This window comes from Chelonia mydas, chromosome 2 (genome assembly GCF_015237465.2).
Source record: "Chelonia mydas isolate rCheMyd1 chromosome 2, rCheMyd1.pri.v2, whole genome shotgun sequence".
Taxonomy (NCBI): domain Eukaryota; kingdom Metazoa; phylum Chordata; order Testudines; family Cheloniidae; genus Chelonia; species Chelonia mydas.
Window position 1 is genome coordinate 83231719 of NC_057850.1, and position 24870 is coordinate 83256588.

At 41.5% G+C, this 24870-nt stretch overlaps 1 protein-coding gene across 2 annotated transcripts in view; it reads right to left on the bottom strand.

Moving 5' to 3' along the window:
• Positions 1-24870, bottom strand: part of DLGAP1 (DLG associated protein 1) — a 605986-nt gene that overhangs the window by 37418 nt on the left and 543698 nt on the right. For both annotated transcript variants that reach the window (XM_007063887.4, XM_043538800.1), the window contains one exon: positions 5023-5396. In XM_007063887.4, coding sequence (XP_007063949.1) covers positions 5023-5396 — 374 coding nt within the window. The remainder of the gene's footprint in view (positions 1-5022; positions 5397-24870) is intronic.

A 24870-nucleotide genomic window follows, 5' to 3' on the forward strand; every position in this document is an offset into this window, starting at 1 on the left:
CTCAACCTGCACCCTGTCTTTCATATTTCCCTCCTAAAGCCATACATTGAAAACCCATTCCCCAACCTAGATGCAGCCACCGTCCTGCCAGTTCCGGTTCAAGACCATGAAGAATGTGAATTCCATGCCATATTGGATTCCAGATTGAAATTAGGCAGGCTGCGGTACCTCATAGAATGGGACAGCTATGGTCCCAAAGAACAGTCCTGGGAGCTTGCTACACCCCTGAACAGGTTTTGAGAATTTTCACAGGAAACACCCAGATAAGCCTGGCCTAGCATCAATGACCCAGGGGACCCGAAGGGGGAATGATTTAAAGATCTGGTGAGCTAAAGCCTGAGTGTGCAGGGCTCTGGGTGACTGATGCTTCCATGCTGCCATCCGGCAGCCATGGCAGAGCCATGAGCAATATGCTGTAAATCCTGGGAGATGAGGCACCACTGCAAGTACTGCCCATGGCGGACCCAATTGGCAGCAACCCCTATGGCTGCTGATCGGTCCATATGCACTATTTGAGCATGGAGGGAGTTCCAGGAAGCTGTTTGTACAACAAGGCAAATCCCAGGCCTGCTGCTAAGATAGACCCTAGCTTATTCTTGCCTGCTTCCACGTCTTGTTCCTAGTCCCTGTTTCCTCTCTTTATTCCAGCCCTGTCCCAGCCTTTCTCTTGTGTCAGCTCCAGCTCTGCTCCTGCCTTCCCTGACTCCAAGTACCCCAGTTCTGACTCTTAGCTCTGACTCAGGTTTGACACATGGCTTGGGCATTTGGCCTCTGACTCTATTTCTGACTCTAGTTTGATCCTTTGTTCTGACATCTGTTCTGGTTCTGACCCTTGGTTCCGTTTCCTGGGCCCTGACTCCAGCTCTGACCTCTAGGACTGATCGCTTACACCCTGGTTCCTCACAGTGAGCACCCCAATATAGACGCAGCTAGGGGAGGTGGTTTACCTACATCAAGGCAACTTGGGTGAGTGTTCTGCAGAAAAGGACCTAGGGGTTACAGTGAACGAGAAGCTGGATATGAGTCAACAGTGTGCCCTTGTTGCCAAGAAGGTCAATGGCATTTTGGGATGTATAAGTAGGGGCATTGCCAGCAGATTGAGGGACGTGATCGTTCCCCTCTATTCGACACTGGTGAGGCCTCATCTGGAGTACTGTGTCCAGTTTTGGACCCCATACTACAAGAAGGATGTGGAAAAATTGGAAAGAGTCCAGCAGAGGGCAACAAAAATGATTAGGGGACTGGAACACATGAGTTATGAGGAGAGGCTGAGGGAACTGGGGATGTTTCGTCTTCAGAAGAGAAGGATGAGGGGGGATTTGATAGCTGCTTTCAACTACCTGAAAGGGGGTTCCAAAGAGGATGGCTCTAGACTGTTCTCAGTGTTAGCAGATGACAGAACAAGGAGTAATGGTCTCAAGTTGCAGTGGGGGAGATTTAGGTTGGATATTAGGAAAAACTTTTTCACTAGGAGGATGGTGAAACACTGGAATGTGTTACCTAGGGAGGTGGTGGAATCCCCTTCCTTAGAAGTTTTTAAGGTCAGGCTTGACAAAGCCCTGGCTGGGGTGATTTAATTGGGGATCGGTCCTGCTTTGAGCAGGGGGTTGGACTAGATAACCTCCTGAGGTCCCTTCCAACCCTGATATTCTATGATTCTATGATTGATTGATTCATGAAATGGTAGAGTTCATGATTCTAAGGAATGGTCGGAGGGAGAACAGCACAATAAAGACAATGGATTTCAGGAAGGCAGACTTTAGCAAACTCAGGGAGTTGGTAGGTAAAATCCCATGGGAAGCAAGTCTAACAGGAAAAACAATTGAAGACAGTTGGCAGTTTTTCAAAGAGACATTATTAAGGGTATTAGGAGCAAACTATCCCACTCCGTAGAAAAGATAGGAAGTATGGCAAGAGACCACCCTGGAGATCTTCAATGATCTAAAACTCAAAAAAGAGTCCGACAAAAAATGGAAACTGTCAAATTAAAAAGGATGAATATAAACAAATAACACAAGTATGTAGGGACAAAATTAGAAAAGCCAAGGCACAAAACGAGATCAACCTAGCTAGGGACATAAAAGGAAACAAGAAAACATTCTACGAACACATTAGAAGCAAGAGGAAGACCAAGGACAGAGTAAGCCCATTACTCAATGAGGGGGGAAAGACAATAACAGAAAATGTGGAAATGGCAGAGGTGCTTAAAGACTTCTTTGTTTCAGTTTTCACCAAGAAGTGAATGTCAATGAAAATGAGGTAGGATCAGAGTCTAAAATAGGGAAAGAACAAGTCAAAAATTACTTAGACAAGTTAAAGATCTTCAGATCACAAGGGCCTGATGAAATGCATCCTAGAATACTCAAGGAGGTGACTGAGGAGATATCTGAGCCATTAGCAATTATCTTTGAAAAGTCATGGAAGACATTCCAGAAGACTGGAAAAGGGCAAATATAGTGCCCATCCATAAAAAGGGAAATAAGGACAACACGGGAAATTACAGACCAATCAGCTTAATATCTGTACCCGGAAAGATAATGGAGCAAATAATTAAGAAATCAATTTGCAAACACCTAGAAGATAATAAGGTGATAAATAACAGTCGGCATGGATTTGTCAAGAACAAATCGTGTCAAACCAACTTGATAGCTTTCTTTGACAGGGTAACAAGCCTTGTGGATAGGGGGGAAGTGGTAGATGTGGTATATCTTGACTTTTGTAAGGCTTTTGATACTGTCTCGCATGACCTTCTCATAAACAAACTAGGGAAATACAACCTAGATGGAGCTACTATAATGTAGGTGCATAACTGGTTGGAAAATTGTTCCCAAAGAGTAGTTATCAGTGGTTCACAGTCATGTTGGAAGGGCATAACGAGTGAGATCCCGCAGGGATTGGTTCTGGGTCTGGTTCTTTTCAATATCTTCGTCAATGATTTAGATAATGGCATAGAGAATATACTTATAAAGTTTGAGGATGATACCAAGCTGGGAGGGGTTGCAAGTGCTTTGGAGGATCGGATTAAAATTCAAGATGACCTGGACAAACTGGAGAAATTGTCTGAAGTACATAGGATGAAATTCAATAAGGACAAATGCCAAGTACTCCACTTAGGAAGGAGCAATCAGTTGCACACATGCAAAATAGGAAATGACTGCCTTGGAAGGAGTACAGCGGAAAGGGATCTGAGGGTCATAGTGGATCACAAGCTAAATCTGAGTCAACAGTGTAACACTGTTGCAAAAAAAGCAAACATCATTCTGGGATGTATTATCAGGAGTATTGTAAGCAAGACACGAGATGTAATTCTTTCGCTCTACTCTGCGCTGATTAGGCCTCAGTTCCAGTTCCAGTCCAGTCCACTGGAATTGTTCCAGTTCTGGGTGCCACATTTCAGGAAAGATGTGGACAAATTGGAGAAAGTCCAGGGAAGAGCAACAAAAATGATTAAAGGTCTAGAAAACATGACCTATGAGGGAAGATTGAAAAAATTGGGTTTGTTTAGTCTGGAGAGGAGAAGACTGAGGGGGGACATGATAACAGTCTTCAAGTACATAAAAGGTTGTTACAAGGAGGAAGGATAAAAATTGTTCTTCTTAACCTCTGAGGATAGGACAAGAAGCAATGGGCTTAAATTGCAGCAAGGGAGTTTAGGTTGGACATTAGGAAAAACTTCCTAACTGTCAGAGTGGTTAAGCACTGGAATAAATTGCCTAGGGAGGTGGTGGAATCTCCATCATTGGGGATTTTTAAGAGCAAGTTGGACAAACACCTGTCAGGGATGGTCTAGATAATATTTAGTCCTGCCTTGAGTGCAGGTGACTGGAGTAGATGTCCTCTCGAGGTCCTTTCCAGTTCTATGATTCTATGATTTCTATGATCAACAGAAAAACCTTTTCTGTCACTGTAGGAAGCGTATACACTATGGCACTACAGTGGCATAGCTTCAATGCTGAACGTGTGCCACTGTACCACCAGAAGTGTAGACACGGTTTCAGTCACAATTCAATCCAGGGACTGCTTGCAATTCCACACCACATGCAGCCTAAAGTCTCAGCCTAGCCCATAGTAATTAGATAAACCTAATAAGACCAACATAGTGGAAATCTGTGAGAGACCATTCATGTGCAAACTTCATCTTTGGGAAAAGACTAACCACTTTTTCCTGGGGGAGGAGGGTTGGTCAGTTTGAGGACACTCCCCTATTTGCTTGAGATTCATTTTCCCTGCAAAAACCAAAGCTGAGTCTTAGCTGACTCCAACCCAGACTATGTTGTTCTAACAGCATGAATGAGCAAGTAGATAGTAAGTAATTATGAGTATGTCATACTTCTACAGTAATTATTTAAGGGATGCATGAGAGAGATTAATAAAAAAAGTTAGATCAAATCTAAAATGGAAATATATAGTTTATTTACATTTCCCTTTTCCCTAAGCCTCAGCTGAGTGTGGTTGGATTAGTTTTCTTGTTTCATTTCAGTAGAGGTAATGAAGTTTAATTTATTTTAAACAAGGGCTAATCAGAGGGATCTTATCCTGTGCTCTTGTGGCTGAGATAACAGCTAAGTGGAACAATGCTGCCTCATTCAAATGACTAACAGTTGTTTCCAAATGCATGAATAAGCAGTGACAATTCAGCTATGCTGCCTGAAAATATTTTTCTGGTGATAGTGTAGTGTAAATCATTGTTTTACAGATTCTCTTTCAATGATTTCATTGACCCCTGATGTGATATGATTCATCGGTTTGTGCACGTGTGCAGTTTAGCAGAGCTGAATAATAAGTAGCAAAAAGACTCAAGAAATCCTTACATTTGATATATTTAAGATTAATTAGGAAAACATCACCAGCAACACTGAGAATAATTAAACACTACTGAAATCTCTAAGTCACCTGACAGAAATGGGTAACTAACCAAAAAGGGATTCAAAAGAGAAAAAAATGGACCATTCCATAAGTAATGTAGAAACCCACACCAACAAAAACAGACACTCATCTGCTACTCAAAAACCTATACTTTACCTGTATTCCAATGGATAAACATCTGTTTTTCTTGAAGTGATCCTTCTTTCTGTCTTCTACAGCAACAGTGGCAATGGTGGTGGTTGTGGTGACAGTTGCAGTATTGTTGCCTATATGCTGACTTGCAGGGCCATGGATCTGTGCATTAGCAGCCTCAATCGCAGCAGTTAAGGCCTTCATACTGTCCAAGCTTTCTGTAGAGTTACTAAGTCCAGACTGACTGATGATATCTCCCCTTTGTCCCTGCCCATCCATGTATGCATCTTGGGCAGACTCTGTGCTGCTCTGGGCTGTGATAGAAATAAAAGGTTTTGTGGTGGTTCTTGGTGGAACAGGAGGAGGTGTCTTCTTATACGTGGTAATGCAGGATGACACTGGAAAGAGGAAGAAAGACTCTGACTTACATTTCAGTTTTCACATTTGAGTAGGAAAAGAATGGATTCCAACCATGCAAAGGTCAATCTGTATGGGTGGGGTGAAGGTGAGGAAGGTCCTGTACGTCAACAAGCTGCAGTAGGCTCCAGTTAGAGAGCTGCATGACCCTACTTAATAGTTTTACTCATTCAGATGTGAATCACATGATTATCAATACAGGGGATGGTAAAGACAGACATCTCGTCCCTCCTCTGCCAGTTTATTATTTCCTTCACTGGATTTTTCTATTAATTTGTGTCAGTCCAGTTTTTAAATGAGTCAAGCAATAGGGCTTCCCCCCAAATGTCATGGTTTTTAAACAAGATTAACAGAGATTGGCCTCCAGACACTCACTCTGGCTAATCTGTATCATATGCAATGTTTTACTGCAGCCAGGTTTTGTCTCTCTCTAGGTATTTTTACGGTACTTATCACAGTGGTATCAGTATACAATGTTAGACCCATGTTTAGGCAGAATTTTTAAACACAGGTCTTTGGACAGTGAAGACGGGAGCTGCAGCTACTGCATTTGAGGCGTCGTCTGCATTTAAGATTTAGGTCAGCACAGCTACTGTTTCTCAGGGAGGTGGTGTTTTTACAGTGATGGAAAAACTCTTTCCATCGCTGTAGGCTGCAACCACTGTATGGGGTTATGTCAGCATAAATACAGGGCCATAGCAATGCCAGTACAGTCCCCGTAGTATAGACTTGGCCTAAGAAAATCAAAGAGCATCTAAGTTAAAGTCTGTTATCACTAATTATATGTAAACCTATGTCTATGCATCTGAATACAATAGATGTTCTCATTCTTTGCCGTGGGTTCTCAGGTCTCTTTGAAATACTTATTAAACATGAAAAATCACTGTAAAAGCCACTTAAAAAAAAACAAACATATTGCCAACCATTATCACAGATTTCTCCTGTGCTAATGACGGCCCCAATTTTGCAAAGGTTTATGCACTCTTTAATTTTACACACTGTGAGTAGTTCTATCAGTGTTTGCTGTACGGGGGCCTATAAAAAAAGACCATCGTTCATTGGGATTGTGGTGCCCTGCTTTTCAGAAGGTCAGACCACTTTTAGTCAGGTGCCTGAATATGAATTTGGAAGCCTAACTTTAGGTTCCCCCAGGTTTGAGAATTTTGGCCTGTGCATACGAAATTAAAGAAATAAATAAAAATCTATCCTCAAAGGCCATTTGGCTGCTCTGTGTTAGTGAAATCCTGGAATGCTCTAAAATGAGAAAAAAGATTATTAGGAACCAAAAGCCAGTGAAGCCATATTTTATTTTAAAGAAAATAAATACAGGCACTAATCTGTGCATAGTTCAGATGCAAACATGTTCGTACACATTATTATTAACAACAATCCCAAGACAAGAAATGACTTATCAGAGCCTCTTAACTGGCAGATATCTGTGCCACCCACATAAAAGGTAACTGCACTACAACTGTTCTGCTGCCTGTTTGAACTATATGCTTGTTGAGCCAGAAGCCATTATGGCATTAATTTGGCTAACCCAGATCCACACAACTGATATCTTTTTGATGGCTGTCTGAATGCATTTTCTTTGCTGTGGAGTAAAAGGCATCACCAGGTCATGAAATCACATATGGATTTTTTTATTTTTTTTTATTTTTTAAAGAATTCCAGTATTTCTGGTAATATGTCTGCAAATATAAAATTCTCCATCAGTGGATTCATCAAGCATGTGAAACAAGGATGGAAAAAGAAAAGCTCACTGTAGTAGTTAGAGTTTTGAAAGTGTAATAAAGCAAACTGTGATTGGGGCTGGTCTTCACTACAGGGAGTTCAACGCTGCTGCAGTCAATGAAGCAGGGATCGATCTAGTGGAGCTAGTGAAGACCCGCTAAATCAATGGCAGAACGCTCTCTGGTCAACGCCATCCAGTTCTCCGAGAAGAGTAAGGGAAGTTGACCAGAGAGCGTCTCCCGTCGAAGCAGCGCAGTGAAGACACTGGGATAAGTCAACCTAAGCTACGTCGTGGAGCTTATTCACATAGCTGGAGTAACGTAACTTAGGTCGACTGACCCCCGTAGTCAAGACAAGCCCTGATGTGTGATGTATCCACCAGAAACTACAAATTCTTCGTGGGATGGAGGTAGTGTGGGGGGAATGGATAAAAACAAGCTCCTAATATTTTAAAAACAGTGCAGTTAGTAGTTTTCTATGTGAACTAAGGTCTGGTTTAAACAGCCCTTGAAAGGACAAGTTGGTGGTGCTAAAGAAAAGGTAACAATTTCCGAACAGGACTGAATATTATATAACTCTTGACCAGTTCTGGAGCAGCCAAAAGCAGCACCGCATTTATGATGCAAAATCTACTGATGTTCAGGAGAGTTAACAGCTGTTGATGAAGCACGTGCAGATGGACTTAAAAAGAATAATAGAGAATGTGGTTTGTGTGCTGATGAAACACATCTGCACCAGAAGTGACTGAGCTGCTTAATGGCCAGGAGAATGTCCTTGGAGTGTTAGGTTTCAGAGTAGCAGCCGTGTTAGTCTGTATTCGCAAAAAGAAAAGGAGGACTTGTGGCACCTTAGAGACTAACAAATTTATTTGAGTTCACGAAAGCTTATGCTCAAATAAATTTGTTAGTCTCTAAGGTGCCACAAGTACTCCTGTTCTTTTTTCTTGAAGTGTTAGTGGCAGTACTTTGGATGATCCCCCCTGGAGGCACAGCAATTTGCACTTCCCTGTATCAGAGGGAGTGAATTTGGCCCATTAAATAATTAATTCTCATAATACCCCAGCAAGGTACATGTAATTTTCCCTATTTAACAGATGGAGAAACCATGAAAAACCTTGAGGAGAGGTCTCAAATGGGGTAAGATCCTCCAAAATAGAAGGGAAGCACTAATAACACAAGCTGCCTCATCACCGGTCACCTCACTCTAAAAAAAGAAGCCAATAAACAATATCTACTATATGGTGGTATCTACCAGCAGTCTGGCACTTCCTGAGAGCACGTAAGCATCTGGTTTAGAAGTATTTTATTCCACTGCTCAGTGCATCCAATGGGGAAAACAGTTCACACTGTGAGGAAACATGCCTGCATCTAGTTAAACACAGCACTGTTCTCGAGAGGAGCCAAGAATCAAGAAGTCATATGCTGAAATTGTAAAAAGAAACAGAAGAAGAAAAAGACAAAGTTGTTTTAACAAGTCAATACATAGCCTTATTTTCCTGGAGTCACATGGCACATACTGAGCAAATCCAGGCAGAGTGCAAGTCATAAAAAAGCCCCAGGCACTTCATTACTGGAAATGATGTAAGCTGCTGCCACTCCTTTGCTGAAACTACAACAAAACAATGCAAAACCTGCAATCTGTAGCAGCTGCTCTCTAAATGTCAGAGCTGACTGAGCCCTTCAAAAGTCTGCAACATAACAAGCAAATGGACTTTGTTCCTCATTGTTCTTCCCAATCACTTTCAAGAACCTGGCAACTTGTGATATAGCAACCGGTAGGGTCTAAAAAGGCATTTGGCTTTTATGTTTGCTACCACATTTGAATATTAAAAAGGTGTTTAAAAAACCTGGCACTCTGCCTAGCCCAATTGGGACTGAGTGGTCAGTCAGTGTGGGAGAGCATCACGTTGATCTCCTGGCTATGCCAGGAGCTGTGTCAGTGGGGGCCAAAGAGAATCCCACCCTGCTCTTCTCTGCCAGAAAAGACCACTAGGAAGGTGAGCTTTGAGGGAGAAGGTTGCACACTGGTGGATGAGTGACAAAGACAGGAAATCCTTCACCCAAACCCAGAACATTACTATGGTTTTCTAGATACAAAGCTGTCATATTATCGTATAAGGCCTAGAGTCTGCAAAAGAGTCTATTCTTTCCTTCCGGGGCATACGTAGGACCTGATCCAACCAGTGAAGTCAGTGCAAAGATTCCTACCAACTTCAGTGAGGTTTGGATCAGGCCCATCATTCCCATTTGTATTAATGGACTAACGAAAAATGTCCTAATCATTATTTTTGCTCTTTTCCTATTTTTGTGGCATGACTATTTGTGATATTTTGATCCCAAATACCTGGTGGGACAGAATTTTTTCCAAGGTGGAAAAAAAGTGAGAGTGTTTCTTTTACTAGCTAATGTTTCCGAAGTACTAACTCACAGGACAGGAATTTGCAACAAGGAGTGTCAACCGCCCTGGCCAGAAGGAAGTCCAATGGTTTAAAAAAAACCCCAGGCTTGCTTAATATCAAGACTTGAATTCAAACTTTTCATTGTAAGAGCACTTCTGTTGTTTAAACAAGCTCACTAGGGAGATGAATGCTAGGGAACAAACACGAGCATGCAATCACAGGCTTGTTGTATAAACCAGTGATGGGTGCTTTACTAAACCTGCAGGCAGACAGATCGAGCTGTGCAATGGGATCAGTTTCAGACAGTATTTTGGACAGTGCAAATGAGAAGATATGTAAGCCATGCAATTCCCTGTCTAACTTGACAATTTCACATAAGCATGGTTAGCAAAAGGAAGAATAAATGAATGCAGATTTAAAGTTAAGTAACTAATAGTCACTGTCTCATGGCGGGGCGGGGGGGGAAGCAATTAAGTCCACAATTTACAGGGTGCAGTAAAAGGGTTAATCAGTACTTATATAACACAAATTATTAAACTATAAGGTAAACATAGTTACTTGGCCACATAACCTATAGATGGTGGCCACTTTTCTCATTTAACTATTGTTAAATATCTGTACTGTATTACGTAGTGCCCATATATCCCACCCAGATGCTGTACAGCACGTGGGTAGACAGGGACCCACTGGTAAAGATCTTACAAATTAAGAAACCAGCCTGAGAGTTGTAATTCAGATTCGAAAACTCCCCAAATTCCAGGGTGTTTGGGCTTAGGGTTTTGATTTGGCCTGTTACAGAGATAGGACCCAGACACGAAATGTGGATTACAACTAAGATGTCAACCTCCTTCCCTCCTATCCACACTCTACCCTGTTCCATCCAAGTGTGGGGGAGTGCCAGGAACTGGAATTTTGGTTTGGGCACATATTTTATATACTTTTGTTAGTACACATTCAATGTTTATGCTTTCTTAATAAAAAAAAACTTCCTTATTTCTGAATGGCAGACGGCTGGTGAGGCAGCAAAGCTTTATAATTAAAAACGAAACTGAAATAAAGCCTTCCATAAGACATTCTAAATTGACTGTGAGCATATCAGTGTCAGTTATGGGTATCATCCCAAATGAGAGCCAGTAAAGCCATCATGTATTCTGGGTATGCTTACATGTCACATAGAGCAGCAATTTCTAGCCCTGCAGTGAAGCAAGAAATGAGACCAGAAACTTGTCACAACTATAGGGCTGAATAAGGCTACCCTGCAACTCAAACTGTACTGAGCAGAAAAGATGAAAATATTTCTCTGGCATGTTTTTTTCTTTTCCCCCCTTAGCTGTTTGAAGCTGCTGTGATGTTCAGAAATGTAATCACTGTCCCTGCAGAGATAAATTAGTGTGCGGAGTGCAGGTGAGGCCATGAAAGGAGTCTATGTGCAATTTATTACATGGATATTGCTACCATCTAATAATTACATATAAGGAATTATATGCACACGTCATTCACTTGTTACTGAAATTTAGCCCCCTTGTGCTGAAACAGAGCAGAAGGTTAACAGTACACAGCAGACATTACACAACAGCTGTAGGGGAAGTAAAGAAACCCATACACAATTGAAACTGTAGGGGGAGTTTTATGTAGACTGAATGTAATTATCTAAATTACAACTCGGCTAGAACAGAGTATAACACCTTACTCATGAAAAAAATGCAATGTAATCTTTAAGGGTTTCAAGTAGTTACGACTTTGATTTTCTCTTATCTGAAGGACATAGATAAAATAGATCTGTATACTGTGCATGGTCAAATCCAGAATTCATCTCAGTGAATGAAAATGAGCGCATTTGCGTTAACATACTGTCTAGTGAAGTAACAAAGCAAATGAATGGCACTCGCCTCTGCTTTGACCTGTGCCAGCCAGTAATTGTCTAAGGAATATTAAACTATTTAGAGAGAGAGAGAGAGAGAGAGTTTCTACTTTACACAAGGACTCTATGGATAACATCAAATCAGCCAGTAACCTACATACATCAATGGACAACTGAATGGGAATTCACTCAGGCTGATGACTTCTCATTAACCTTTGGCTGCTGGTAAACCACCTGGGAAAAAAGAAGTTGAGAACAGCAGAATCACAGAACCACTATAAAACAATAATGTGGCACTCTTCCAGACAGATTCTCTCGAAAGGAAACTGGTTTAAAACCACTGTGGCAGGTTATACACAATAAAAAACAAACCTCTATGCTCAGTGAAATCAGGGTGTGTTGGGAAGGGAAGAAAAAACAGAAGACTGTTATTTCTGTTAGTTGACATAAGGTATGAAATCATTACACAAGGCTGCAACAGGGGGTTGTGTGTGTGGAATCCAGCATTACTGTCCTGTTTAGTCAGTCTGTAAATTATTTACCCTCTCTTTTCAACTTTACAGTGTTAAACTGAGCTAATCAGGGAAACGCCGTTTGAGCTATAGCTTAGTCCAGTGAGCTTTCTTAATTCTTTCTGAACTTAAATTCCTCCTCAAACCCCATTGATTTATTTGAAGAAGACAAGAGCAATATATGAAATATTAGATGAAAAAGAGTCCTTGAAAAGTACATTATGCTACAGAACTTAAACGTGGTCACAAACATTGCAGTAAGAAATTGAAAAACTTTTTTGAATACCATAAATTTGTTCGATAAAAAAAGCTTTTAGAGTGAAGAGAAGAAACTATATTAAAAATGGGAGTTAATAACACTGCAGTTGATGAATGTAATAACCTGCTTTTTAAAGAGATCAGGTCCTTTTCCTGTCCATCTTCTAGGAGCTGCATGTCTCCAGCAAAACCCTTTACTGGACACCAGTATTTTATTTGTGTTATGTTTTACTACAATGCACATAAACACGAAAGAGTTCCCAGCTACTTTCTATCAGGTAATATTGTCAATAAATTGAAATGGGCTAAATTTTCAAAGTATGCACAAACAGGTATTTGAGTGTCAAAAACCTGCATATGCATACACCACGGGCCCACTTTCAGAATAACTCAGCTTTGGATAAGATTACCAGTTTTTGTACTGCTTTGCCACTTTCTGGTGAAAAGCTTTAATGACCCTTTTCCTCCTCACTTGGGGCCAACGTTCCCTGTAAGCTGTGCATCCACACAGCAGGCTTGTAACTGCTATGCATGTCACATGGTAGGAACATGGACAGCACCTGGGTCTCCCTCTCTGGGCCAGGTCCTCAACCTGCTGAAACTGTTGTGGCTCCTTAGGCACTGGGGGCTGGGAAGTAGGATGGACCCGATGCTCACCAGCAGCAGGGATAAGGAACGGGAGGGGAGACAGGGACTCTTCGGGGGGAAATTAGCCATAGTTGACACTAAGACTCTTTTTGTTGGTGGGGGTGGCCAGCAGCTGGTTTTTCTGCATCCTGGAGGTGGCAACCCTGGGGCTGGACTTTTTTTCAAGTGCTCAGCACCCACAATTAGGGCCAGATTTTCAAAACCGCTCAGCACCCAAACTGGTTTTGAAAATCTGGTCGCTTATGTTGACGCCTAAATAAGAGCTGAGCTCTTTTGAAAACTGGGCCCTGATGGTGACCTAGCACGTTGAGCGCTACACTTTTATGAAAATCTGGCCGTGTGTGTCACAATGGGAGATATTTGGGTGTTGAGCACTTGACATTAAACCTTATTTAGACGCCTAAATGGGAGCAGAACCCTGTCAAAAATCTGACCCCAACTGTGGTGGCTGAGCACTTTTGAAATCTAGCACACACAAGCACCTGTTTCTATGCCACAATACCCATTCTGAACATGCCAATGCGGATACTAAGTGCAGTTACTTTATTGTATACGTCTATATTTTTTGCAGGTGCAACTTAGGTGCCATTTTAAACATTTTTATTCAATATGTGCACGAAAAGATTATGGCATTAGCCATTTTCACCCATGCCCCCATTTACACACAACTGGAAAGAATACTTAAAATGTATAAGGGGCCACAGTCAACATACGGATAGCCAATGTAAATCAGAACTAAGTTCAGTGAAACTGGTTAATAGTCCTGTAAGTGAGCTCAGAATCAGGCTCATCGTTTACTAAACTTCTCATAAAAGAAAGCACTGCAGGTCACGACCTTCTTCACAGTTCAACTAAGGAGCAATTTTTTGTTCTTGCTGCTCTTCTGTTATCTCCTCTCTACCTGATGAATGCTGATGAAACAATCAAAGTTGCAATTTCAGCCAGTCATTTTAGAAATAGCTAGCTCTACCAGCAGTAATTGGCCTCGATGCAGGAATTACTATTCTGTGGCCTATGTTATTTATATAGGAGGTCAGACTAGAATGGGGTTCTCAAACTGGCGGTCATGACCCCTCAGGGGGTCGTGAGGTTATTACGTGGGGCTAGCGAGCTGTCGGCCTCCACCCCCAAACCCCGCTTCACTTCCAGCGTTTATAATAGTGTTTTTATAAAATGTGTTTTAATTTAGAAGGGAGGGGATGTTGTACTCAGAGGCTTGTAGTGTGGAAGGGGTCAGTCAATGGTACAAACATTTGGGAACCGCTGAAAAATCTATAGGTAATGTCTTTGCATACAGTCACAGGAATTCATGTGTCTTTCAGGTACTAGATTACTTGATTTAGCCAATTAGACACCATATGATCAAATTACTCACAGATAATCGGGTTGGATATTAACATATCTGTCCATCTGTGTTTTAACTACTTCACTGCAAGCATGGACTGCTTTAACCACTTCACAACAACCATCTTTAACTGGACTATTGACAATTTAAAGCAGTGGTCTCCAACCTTTTTACACACAAAATCACTTTTTGAATTTAAGCGCAGTCCAGAATCTATCCCGCCCCTTCCCTGAGGCCCCACCCTGCTCCCTCCAGCCCCCTCCCACCATCGCTCACTCTCCCCCACCCTCACTCACTTTCACCAGGCTGGGGCAGTGGTTTGGGGTGCAGGCTCTGGGCTGGGGTTGAGGAGTTCGGAGTGTGGGAGGGGGCTCCGGGCTGAGCCTGGGGCAGGGGGTTGGGGTGCAGGAGAGGATGAGGGGTGCAAGCTCTGGGAGGGAGTTTGGATGCAGGAGTGGGCTCTGGGCTGGGGCAGGGGGTTAGGGTGCAGGAGGGTGTTTGGGGTGCTGGCTCTGGGAGGGGACTCAGGGCTGGGGCAGGTGGTTGGGGTGTGAGAGGGGTGCAGACTCCCTCTGGGCAGCGCTTACCTCAGGTGGCTCCCAGGCAGCAGTGCAGCGGGGCTAAGGCAGGCTCCCTGTCTGCCCTGGCCCCGCATCACTCCTAGAAGCAGCCAGCAGGTCGCTGCGGCCCCTGGGGAGTGGGCAGTGTGGCTCAAGGCACCGACCCGCAGCTCCCATTGGCCACAGTTCCCCATTCCAGCCAATGGGAGCTGCGGGGGTGGTGCCTGCAGACAGGAACAACATGTGGAGACTCCGTGCACCCCCCCACCCCCGGGGCCACGTGGCTGCAGGGATGTGACAACAGCTACCAGGAGCAGCATCGGGCCAGGGCAGGCAGGGAGCCTGCCGTAGCCCTGCTGTGCTGTTGGACTTTTAGTGGCCAGAGATCGTGATCGACTGTCAGAGGCTCCAGGATCAACCAGTCAATTGTGATCTACCGGTTGGTAACCACTGCTGATTCTTCGCTGAATGCAAATATAACAACTGCTCCTTCCTCCTCCTCAAAAGAACAGCTCCATTTGTGAATTCAGAGTAATTACTGCTGACGTTAGCAACAAAACACAAATTTTTACCGTTTTTTTACTCCCAATAGCCCTGCAAAGCCAATTCAATTATGATGGAATGAGCATGATTCTATTTTATTGTGTGCATCATGAACAGAATTGTTTCAAGGGGATGGTCTATCCATTGTTTCAGCACCAATTTAAGTAAACTGATTTAGAAACTAATTAGGTTAAATTGGTCCAAACCAACCTCTTGCATGGATAATTTTATTCTGGATTAGGCTATTAAAAATTAAACTAAATCAAAATAGGGCTGAAATAAAAGTGTCCACACAAGAAATTGACCCCAACTGAACTCAGTTTATTGGTTTCGAAACAGACTTACCTACATTGGTACAACTTTTGTGTGTTGACAAGCCCTAAATTCTAATAAATTATACCTGTGCTACCCCACTGAAGTCTGTACAGGGTGTAAATGAACTTTTATTACTGATGACAATGCATGGAATGGAAAGAACCCAGCTTCACTTTTAGATCCCAGGCTGAGTTTGCAGAACTGGCATATTTTTTACCTGTAAACTGAACACCTTTGATCCAGAAATCTCTGAAACACAATAAAAATGAGGCCATTTTTACAAATTTGCTTTTCAGAGTAGAATCTCATCTTAGAGAAGTTATACATGTGATAGATATATTTAGATACATGTAGTGAACTCAGGAGTGTGTATTGTTCCATAAGAATTGTATGTTTGTCAGCATTGAGGTTGTTCAGATATATGCCATCATGTGCCAGCAATGCCCTTCTGCCATGTACATTGGACAAACTGGACAGTCTCTACATAAACGAATAAATGGACACAAATCAGACATCAAGAATTGTAACATTCAAAACCAGTAGGAGAGCACTTCAATCTCCCTGGACACTCAATAACAGACTTAAAAGTGGCCATTCTTCAACAAAAGAACTTCAAAAACAGACTTCAGTGAGAAACTGCAGAACTGGAATTAATTTGCAAACTTGACACCATCAAATTAGGCCCGAATAAAGACTGGGAGTGGCTGGGTCACTAAAAAAATTAATTTTCCCTCTGTTGATACTCACACCTTCTTGACAACTGCTGGGAATGGACCACATCTACCATGATTGAATTGGCCTCGTTAGCACTGACCCCCCGACTTCCCGTCTTTTCATGTGCTGTGTATTTATACCTGCGTACTCTATTTTCCATGCCATGCATCTGATAAAGTGGGTTTTAGCCCACGAAAGCTTATGCCCAAATAAATTTGTTAGTCTGTAAGGTGCCACGAGGACTCCTCATTGTTGTTTTTTTTTTTGTTAGCTAAACTTAATAAACAAGTTATTTAGCATAAAGTATGTAAGATGAAGTTTAATATTTTAAGTAGCTGCCTATATTATTCTTTAGCAAACTACTTGATTATGTTGAAAGAGAGTTTTCCTAGGGCTTCTTCACAGTGCTGAGCACTTTGGCCCTGATCCAGCAAAGCACTTAAGCACCTGCTTAACTTTAAGCATATGAGTAATCCTCTTGAAGCGAATGGGTCTAGTCACATGCTTAAGTGCTTTGCTGGATCAGAGCTACAGTGCTCAGCACCTTGCAGGATCAAGCCCTTAGTGAGTTGAGTAGCATGTGTGAGGATCTCCATTTCTGTTTGGGTTGGGAATTTTATTTTATAATGCTTCATATGGAAGAATTTATTAATAGGTTTGTCATCATTTAAAAAAGAGTGACTTAGATGCCAGGATGAGGAAGGACTACCATTTTCTAATCAGAAGTATTCTGGAAGAAAATTCTCCAAATGCCAAAGACAAGAAAATAATGCTAACATAAATTAAGAAGAAAACAGTTGATAACAGTAGTTCAGATAGGTTGTCAGCCGGTGCAAATCAACATAGTTACATTGAAGCCGATTTATACCAACTGAGGATCCATTTTTATGTATTTTATTGGAAGTTTAGTATGAGTTGGGTCAAGTAAATATGCTCTGTTTATTTTTCTTAGAATTAATAGGAATGATAATAAAAACAAAATATAGCGAGCAGCCTTTTGGAAAGCAACTATCACATGTGTATTGTGTAAATAGTGTTCATTCAAACAGAGAAGTATTGACTTGTTTCATGTTTGTTCAGTATGTCTGTCATTTTTGGGGTGTTCCATACAGTGATCAGAAATGTCTAAAACAAGCATTTTATGTGTTCATTTTTCCCAGGAGAAAATGAAATGTGAAGTCTGCCTGCAGTAGGGAAAAGAAAGAGAAGACGACAAATTGGAAGTGAACTATGTGGTTTTTGGCGGGACGGGGGAGGAACCAGACATTGGCACCAGAGACTGGGAGAAATCTGACACAGCTCAAAGGTTCAGTCTCTTTGCAGTTACCGATAAACTTATCAATGAATCAGTTAAAAGCACAGTTTGCCATCCTCAGTCACCTGTCTGGGACAGTTCCTTTATCAGCCAAGGGAGTAGATGGTCAGATTGCAGTTAAATGTAGTCATTTACAAAGAGGAGGAAAACTAGAAAAGAAGCATAAGGCAAGAAAATATATCTGTTTTCATTGGTTTGATTTTGAGAAAAATAACAAACTTTTATCAAGATTGAGGAAAATTAACTTTGTCCAGAACTGGGAAAATAGAATTGTCTTTCTGACAAGGTCTGCATTGGAGCACTCTGTGTGATATGTTTATTCCACAGATACAAAAACAAGCAACTGAAAATGTATGCATCTGAACATCTAAAAAAGGCAGCAATGATCTTCACATTCTAAATGTACATTAATTAGTTACCACCTCATTAAGTAGGATAGTTGAAGTCACTGTGAGTGATCTCATTTTATTTTTACATACAAAAAATTTGGGAAGAGTCCTAGTTAATATGCCAACAAATCAGTTTAAAATACTAGCCCAGCGTGAAAAATTCCTAGTCATCAGATTGAATGTCATCAGCACAAAAGAGGTTATATTGACATCTCATTTACTATCACCCCAGGAAACAGATAAAACCATTTCAATAACTCACAGCTCAGAAATCACCTATTGTCTGGAATCCTGGGCTAACACAAGGGCAGTAGCCACTCCCTGTTGTTTCAGAAAGTAAAAGATTTAGACAAGGAAGGATTGGGATCCTGGGAAACACGAAAAGAGAAAGGGTAAAACCAGCCTCAACAAGAGCTGAGTGAAAGACATTTTCCTTTTTTCCCCCAACCCCAACAATATCCCTGAAGAAATGCATGTAAAATGGGTTATGCAATGGGGGGAGTGGGGGACTGGGGTCCCTGAGGAAATTCGAATCCACTGCATGTAAGAGACTTCAGACATAAAATCTTGTAACTTCTGTGCAGGCTACATACTCAGCATCAGCTGCCTGTGATAATGGGCTGCCAGCTACACTTTATCTACCTTCATAATTTTTTTAAAATAATGTCAATTTCACAACAAAGGAATTTTAAATTTTGTCAAGATGATGAACATGCTGCCCCGAAGTTTGAATGTATCTCATGTCATTCCAGTGGCAAAACCCAAGGTATACTTATCATAGTTCCCAGCATTACAAAGTAGCACCATTATAGTAGAGAGACTGTTGATGATTTGATTATATATTTCTCTCTCTTCATTCCCCCCGGCCCCAACCCAATTTGCCCCACAAGATTCAACTGCAACTTATCTAAAGCAAAGATTTAGGAATTCAGCCTGGATGAACACTATCCCTCATTCACCCCTACCCAACACAATTGTTTCAGGATTTCTGAAATTTATATGAATATAGGAACCTAAAGATACATTTTTATGCTTGCATAATTGAAAGTTAAGGCTGGGTCATCAGTTAAAAGATACACCCTTCCCCCTCAAATAAAAATACATTGGACGTTGACAATTTGAACTATTTAGACCATTTTTAACCTATGGAAACACTTTTGGAGATCACAAACTCACATAAAATCTTTGCAAACTCCTGCAAAATTAATCCCACAAATTCATAGAATCCCACAAATGCTTATAACACATTCTCGTAAACCTCAAACTAAGGTGAGAGGAAGACTGAATCGGATTTTCAAATAAAACACCTTTTTTTTCTCCCATTTTTCCTTTCTCTCCCCACAACTTTCAGCACTGGCTCTTTGCTTCCTCTTCCTGAGTCCCACCTCTAACAGATCCCACTATCTACACAAATGTATTCTTTCTCTAGGTCTGGTGTCTCTTCTGCAGTCAATATTTCATATTCTGGGACTTCACTGGCCAGTGCTGCCCCAGAAGACAACCTTTGATGCTGGCTGAGGAAGGTAGAACACATGGAATTTAAAAGAGAAAGCATCCTCTACCTTCAAGTCTGGATTCTGTGTCCAAATCAGTTAGCCATAACTAATCACATAATTCAACATTTCTTTTTACTTTCCTACAGAAATTATAAAACAGAGATTACAGCAGAATATTGAGAGAGCTGGTAGAATACTACAAAACAGTGCCAGCCACCATTGATTCAGATTTGAAACAGCTGTTCTATTTGACCATGCTCACACCTTTTGTTGTTTGCCATTTGCAAACATTTGTGTGACTTGAATTTTTGTTTGCATTAATGTTTTGGGAATCGCTGTTTTACAGATTGACACCTATATGTGCATGCCAACTCTGGCATGAGTTTATTCACTATTTGTTATTCTCATCCAATCACGGAGAGGAAACATTACCATTGGTAGATGACCAATCACAGAACACAAAGGACAAATAGCGAACAGTTCATGAATAATCCACAGACTAAAATTTGTTTGATAAACTGCTTGTGGACTAATTATGAACAACAAATAGATTTATAAAAATCAATGAAGCATCTGCAATCAGGGAAAACGGATAAATTTGCAATGAATCTTAGTCACAATGAGTAATTCAACCAGCTCAGGTTAGTAATAATGATCATATAATTTACATTTGTCTAGCACCTTTTATCATAAAGGATCTGAAAGGATATACACACCACATATATCTAAAAATCACATTAGTGTCACCCACTGCTCAAATGCAGTCTCGCTTGGGCACCACACTGAAGCACTGGTTCATTAGGGCTTGTCTACAGTTGGAAATTTACTTAAATAGTTATTCCAGAATAATTATCACTTTCAAAATGGAAAAGGAACTCTTATTCTGGAATAAGTGTTCATACAGCCACTTATTCTATAGCTATTTCAGTAAATTTCCAAGTGCAGACATGCTTAATTGATGCAGAGGGAAGAGTGCAACTTAGTGAATCACCAACCCAACTTCCTGCTGCTACCTTTGTTTTGTAGAGATCTCCCATCAAAGTGCTAACCAGCTTAACTTTGTTTAGCTTTTGAGATCTGATAAGAGCAACGACTCAAGACGGTTTGGCCTAAATTTGGGTCAGGCAGGCTTTTGGAACACAGGAACGGTGTAGATGAAATCAGTCCCATCCTAGAATTATCAGGGAACAGAATTATTAAAACCCCTCAACATAAAACAATTAGATAGTCATACAATTCAAAAGTAGTTTGTCACAGTAATGGAATCTTTGTGTGTACAACACTGGTGTTTAATTAACGTAGTGAATTTCAGGAGTGAAATTCATTTCATTTGAGAAGTGAAATTTACTAATATAACAGAAGCAAATATTTTTAGAAGAGCATGTTTTCTGACGATATCCCACTTTATCCCATTTAGTTGACTTTTCTATACATGATAAGAATGTGAGGTATATTAGCAACCAACTAGGCCACTGCAGCTGCTTTCTCTGAGATTGGGAACCTGCTGATTTGACCTGTTCATCAAAAACGTCATCTCAAAAGGACAAGACTGTTTTAAAAATTTCCTTCCTATTTTTCCCATTTCTGATCAATTTTTTTAAAAAAAAAAACACTGAACTACAGAGCCAGACTAAAATATAAAAACATTGTAGGACAAAACCTTTCCCCCTCTTGTTTTATAGAGTTTGAACTTAGCTGACCCTGTTTGTAACCATTGTTCTTCCAAATGTGATGCACATGTCCATGACACTAGATGGGTATGTATGTTTCATGCACTGATGCCAGGAAGTTTTGCCTAATGGTATCATATGAGTGGCATGCCTGCACCCTGCTGCTCCTTGTGCTCCAAGATGAGGATATAAAGGGTAGGGAGCCCCCCTCCCTTCTCAGTTCCTTCATACTGGATCCTTAAATGAAAGACTCTGGTGCTTTGGGGGAAGTAGGGGGGGTCGTGTCATGGATGTATGCAACATATCTCAAAGAACAACACTTAAGAAAGGTAAGTGTTCTTTCTTTTTTGAGTGATTGCATATGTCCATTAAATTAGGTGATTCACAAGCAGTTTCCAGTGAAAGTGGGGCTAGGAGTCTCACTGGAAGAGGAACGGGAGAACTGCTTTCCCTACATTAGCATCTTCCCTTGATGTGTGAGTAAGTGCATAAAGTCTAGCAACAGTATGGACTGTGGACTACATTGCTGCTCTGCAAATGTCTACCATCAGGACCTTACTCAGAAACGTCATGGATGCTGAGTAAGCGCTGGCTGACAATTTTTCTGGAGGAGTAACATCCTTGGCATTAAGAAAAGGAGTACTTGTGGCACCTTAGAGACTAACAAATTTATTTGAGCATAAGCTTTCGTGAGCTACAGCTCACCTCATCGGATGCAATCCTTGGCATTGTAGCACATGGTAATACAGCTGGTGATCCATTTGTGCAGCCGTTGTGCTGTCACAGGATGCCCCCTCATTTGTTATGGGTAGGAGATGAACAGATGGGAAGATACATGAAGGGGCTTTGCTCTGTCTAGATAAAATGTCTGGGCTTAGCAAACATGCAGAGTCTGAGACTTTTGCTTTGGAAAGCAAACCTGTAAATAAATAGGTTTCAGAGTAGCAGCCGTGTTAGTCTGTATTCGCAAAAAGAAAAGGAGCACTTGTGGCACCTTAGAGACTAACCAATTTATCTGAGCATAAGCTTTCGTGAGCTACATCCGATGAAGTGAGCTGTAGCTCACGAAAGCTTATGCTCAGATAAATTGGTTAGTCTCTAAGGTGCCACAAGTGCTCCTTTTCTTTTTAAATAAATAGAGTGGCTGAGATTAAAGTCAGATATTACTTCTGAAAGAAATTTAGGATGTGGCCTAAGCTGTTCCTTGTCCTTGAAGAAAAGAGTGTTTGAAGGATCCATTACTAGGCATGCAGCTCTCCTACTCTCTTCATGGACATGGTGGCTACGAAAAGGCCCCCTTCACTGAAAATTGTAACCATGAGCAGGAGGCTAATGGTTAAGTTCAAATCAGATTGTGGAGTAGGGTCCCTAGAGAAGGTGTGAAAAGTCTATCTACAGCTTTTAAGAACCTAGTTAAGAACCTAGTTTTAAGAACCTAGTCTATCTACAGCTTTTAAGAACCAAAAGGAGTACTTGTGGCACCTTAGAGACTAACAAATTTATTTGATCATAAGCTTTCACAAGTACTCCTTTTCTTTTTGCGGATACAGACTAACATGGCTGCTACTCTGAAACCTAGCCAAAATCACTAACTGCATGTTCACAAAGGAACAACTGACAGCACATGGCCGCCACTGACCAGGGATGGTAAAGAGGAACTGAAAGGAGGATGGGGTGGTCTCTGTGTGTTATGTGGGCCACATCTACACAATATATATACTATCTATATATATATATATACACTGTATATAATAATATAGTCCCTGGAAAAATCATGGAGCAGGTCCTCAAGGAAACCCTTTTGAAGCAAGTGGAGGAGAGGAAGGTGATCAGGAACAGTCAACATGGATTCATCAAGGGCAAGTCAACCTGACTGCCCTCTATGATGAGATAACTGGCTCTGTGGATATGGGGAAAGCAGTGGATGTGATATATCTTGACTTTAGCAAAGCTTTTGCTACAGTCTCCCACAGTTCAACAAGGAGAAGTGCAGAGTCCTGGACTTAGGAAGCAAGAATCCCATGCACCGCTACAGGCTGGGGATCGACTGGCTAAGCAGCAGTTCTGCAGAAAAGTACCTGGGGATTACAGTGGATGAGAAGCTGGATATGAGTCAGCAGTGTGCCCTTGTTGTCAAGGAGGCTAATGGCGTATTGGGCTGCATTAGTAGGAGCACTGCCAGCAGATCGAGGGAAGTGATTATTCTCCTCTATTCAGCACTGGTAAGGCCACATCTGGAGTATTGCTTCCAGTTTTTGGCCCCCCACTACAGAAAGGATGTGGACATCTGGAGAGAGTGGCAACGAAAATGATCAGGGGGCTGGGACACATGACTTACGGAGGAGAGGCTGAGGGAACTGGGCTTGTTTAGTCTGCAGAAGAGAAGAGTGAAGGGGGAGTCCAAAGAGGATGGAGCTCGGTTGTTCTCAGTGGTGGCAGATGACAGTGTGACATTGCACTCCATATGCTTTATGAAAATATGCTTATGAATGTGAATATAATGTAACTGGAATATGCTTTATGCAAAAGGTCTCTGGTAAGGTTTCATTACAAAGCTTATAATACTGAGTGTGTTCATCCTATTTGTATGCATGTATATTCTTGTATCTGAAGCTAGAAATATCAAGTATAACTTTGAGGTCCTATTGTAATTATACAAAGTGTGGGCCATTAATGGTGGTTTGGAATCTTGATGGCTCCCATTGACTAGGACAATTGGTTGTAAATGGCTTATTCACCTGCAAGCCTTCCTATGTACATGTGGGCAAGCCTGTGGGTAATGAAGAATGAGGTTTCACAGGGACATGTGACTGTGTCACCTGATAATGAAATCCACCTTAAATCTGGTACTTTTCTATTTAGAAGGAGGGGTGGGGACTCAGAGAGACAAAAGATTCCCGCCTTGTGCCAAAGCTATAAAAGGGGTTGGAACAGAACAAAGGGGGCGGCCAGTCATGAGAAAGCCCCTGCTTAACACCTATGATGTCTGCTGGAACTAACAAGGACTGTACTAGGGGAATGGATCGGGCCCAGACTAGGAAGGAGTCTAGTCTGTGAAAGAAGCTTATTGGAACATCTCTGAGGGTGAGATATTACCTATAATCAGTTTCTTAATGTATTAGGCTTAGACTTGCGTGTTTTTGCTTTATTTTGCTTAGTGACTTAATTTGTTCTGTCTGTTATTACTTGAAACCACTTAAATCCTACTTTTTATACTTAATAAAATCACTTTTGTTTATTAATGAACCCAGAGTAAGTGATTAATACCTGGGGGAGCAAACAGCTTTGCATATCTCTCTATCAGTGTTATAGAGGGCGGACAATTTATGAGTTTACCCTGTATAAACTTTATACAGAGTAAAACAGATTTATTTGGGGTTTGGATTCCATTGGGAGCTGGGTGTCTGGGTGCTGGAAGCAAGTAACCTACTGAGCAGTTGTTAGTTAAAGTCTGCAGCTTTGGGGGCATGGACCATACCTGGGTCTGTGTTGCAGCAGGCTAGCATGTCTGGCTCAACAAGGCAGGGTTCTGGAGTCCCAAGCTGGCAGGGAAAATGGGCTCAGAGGTAATTCCAACACGTCAGGTGACAGTCCCAAGGAAGTCTCTGTGACTGAACCCGTCACAGAAAGAACAAGGAGCAGTGCTCTCAAGTTGCAGTGGGGGAGGTCTAGGTTGGATATTAGGAAACACTATTTC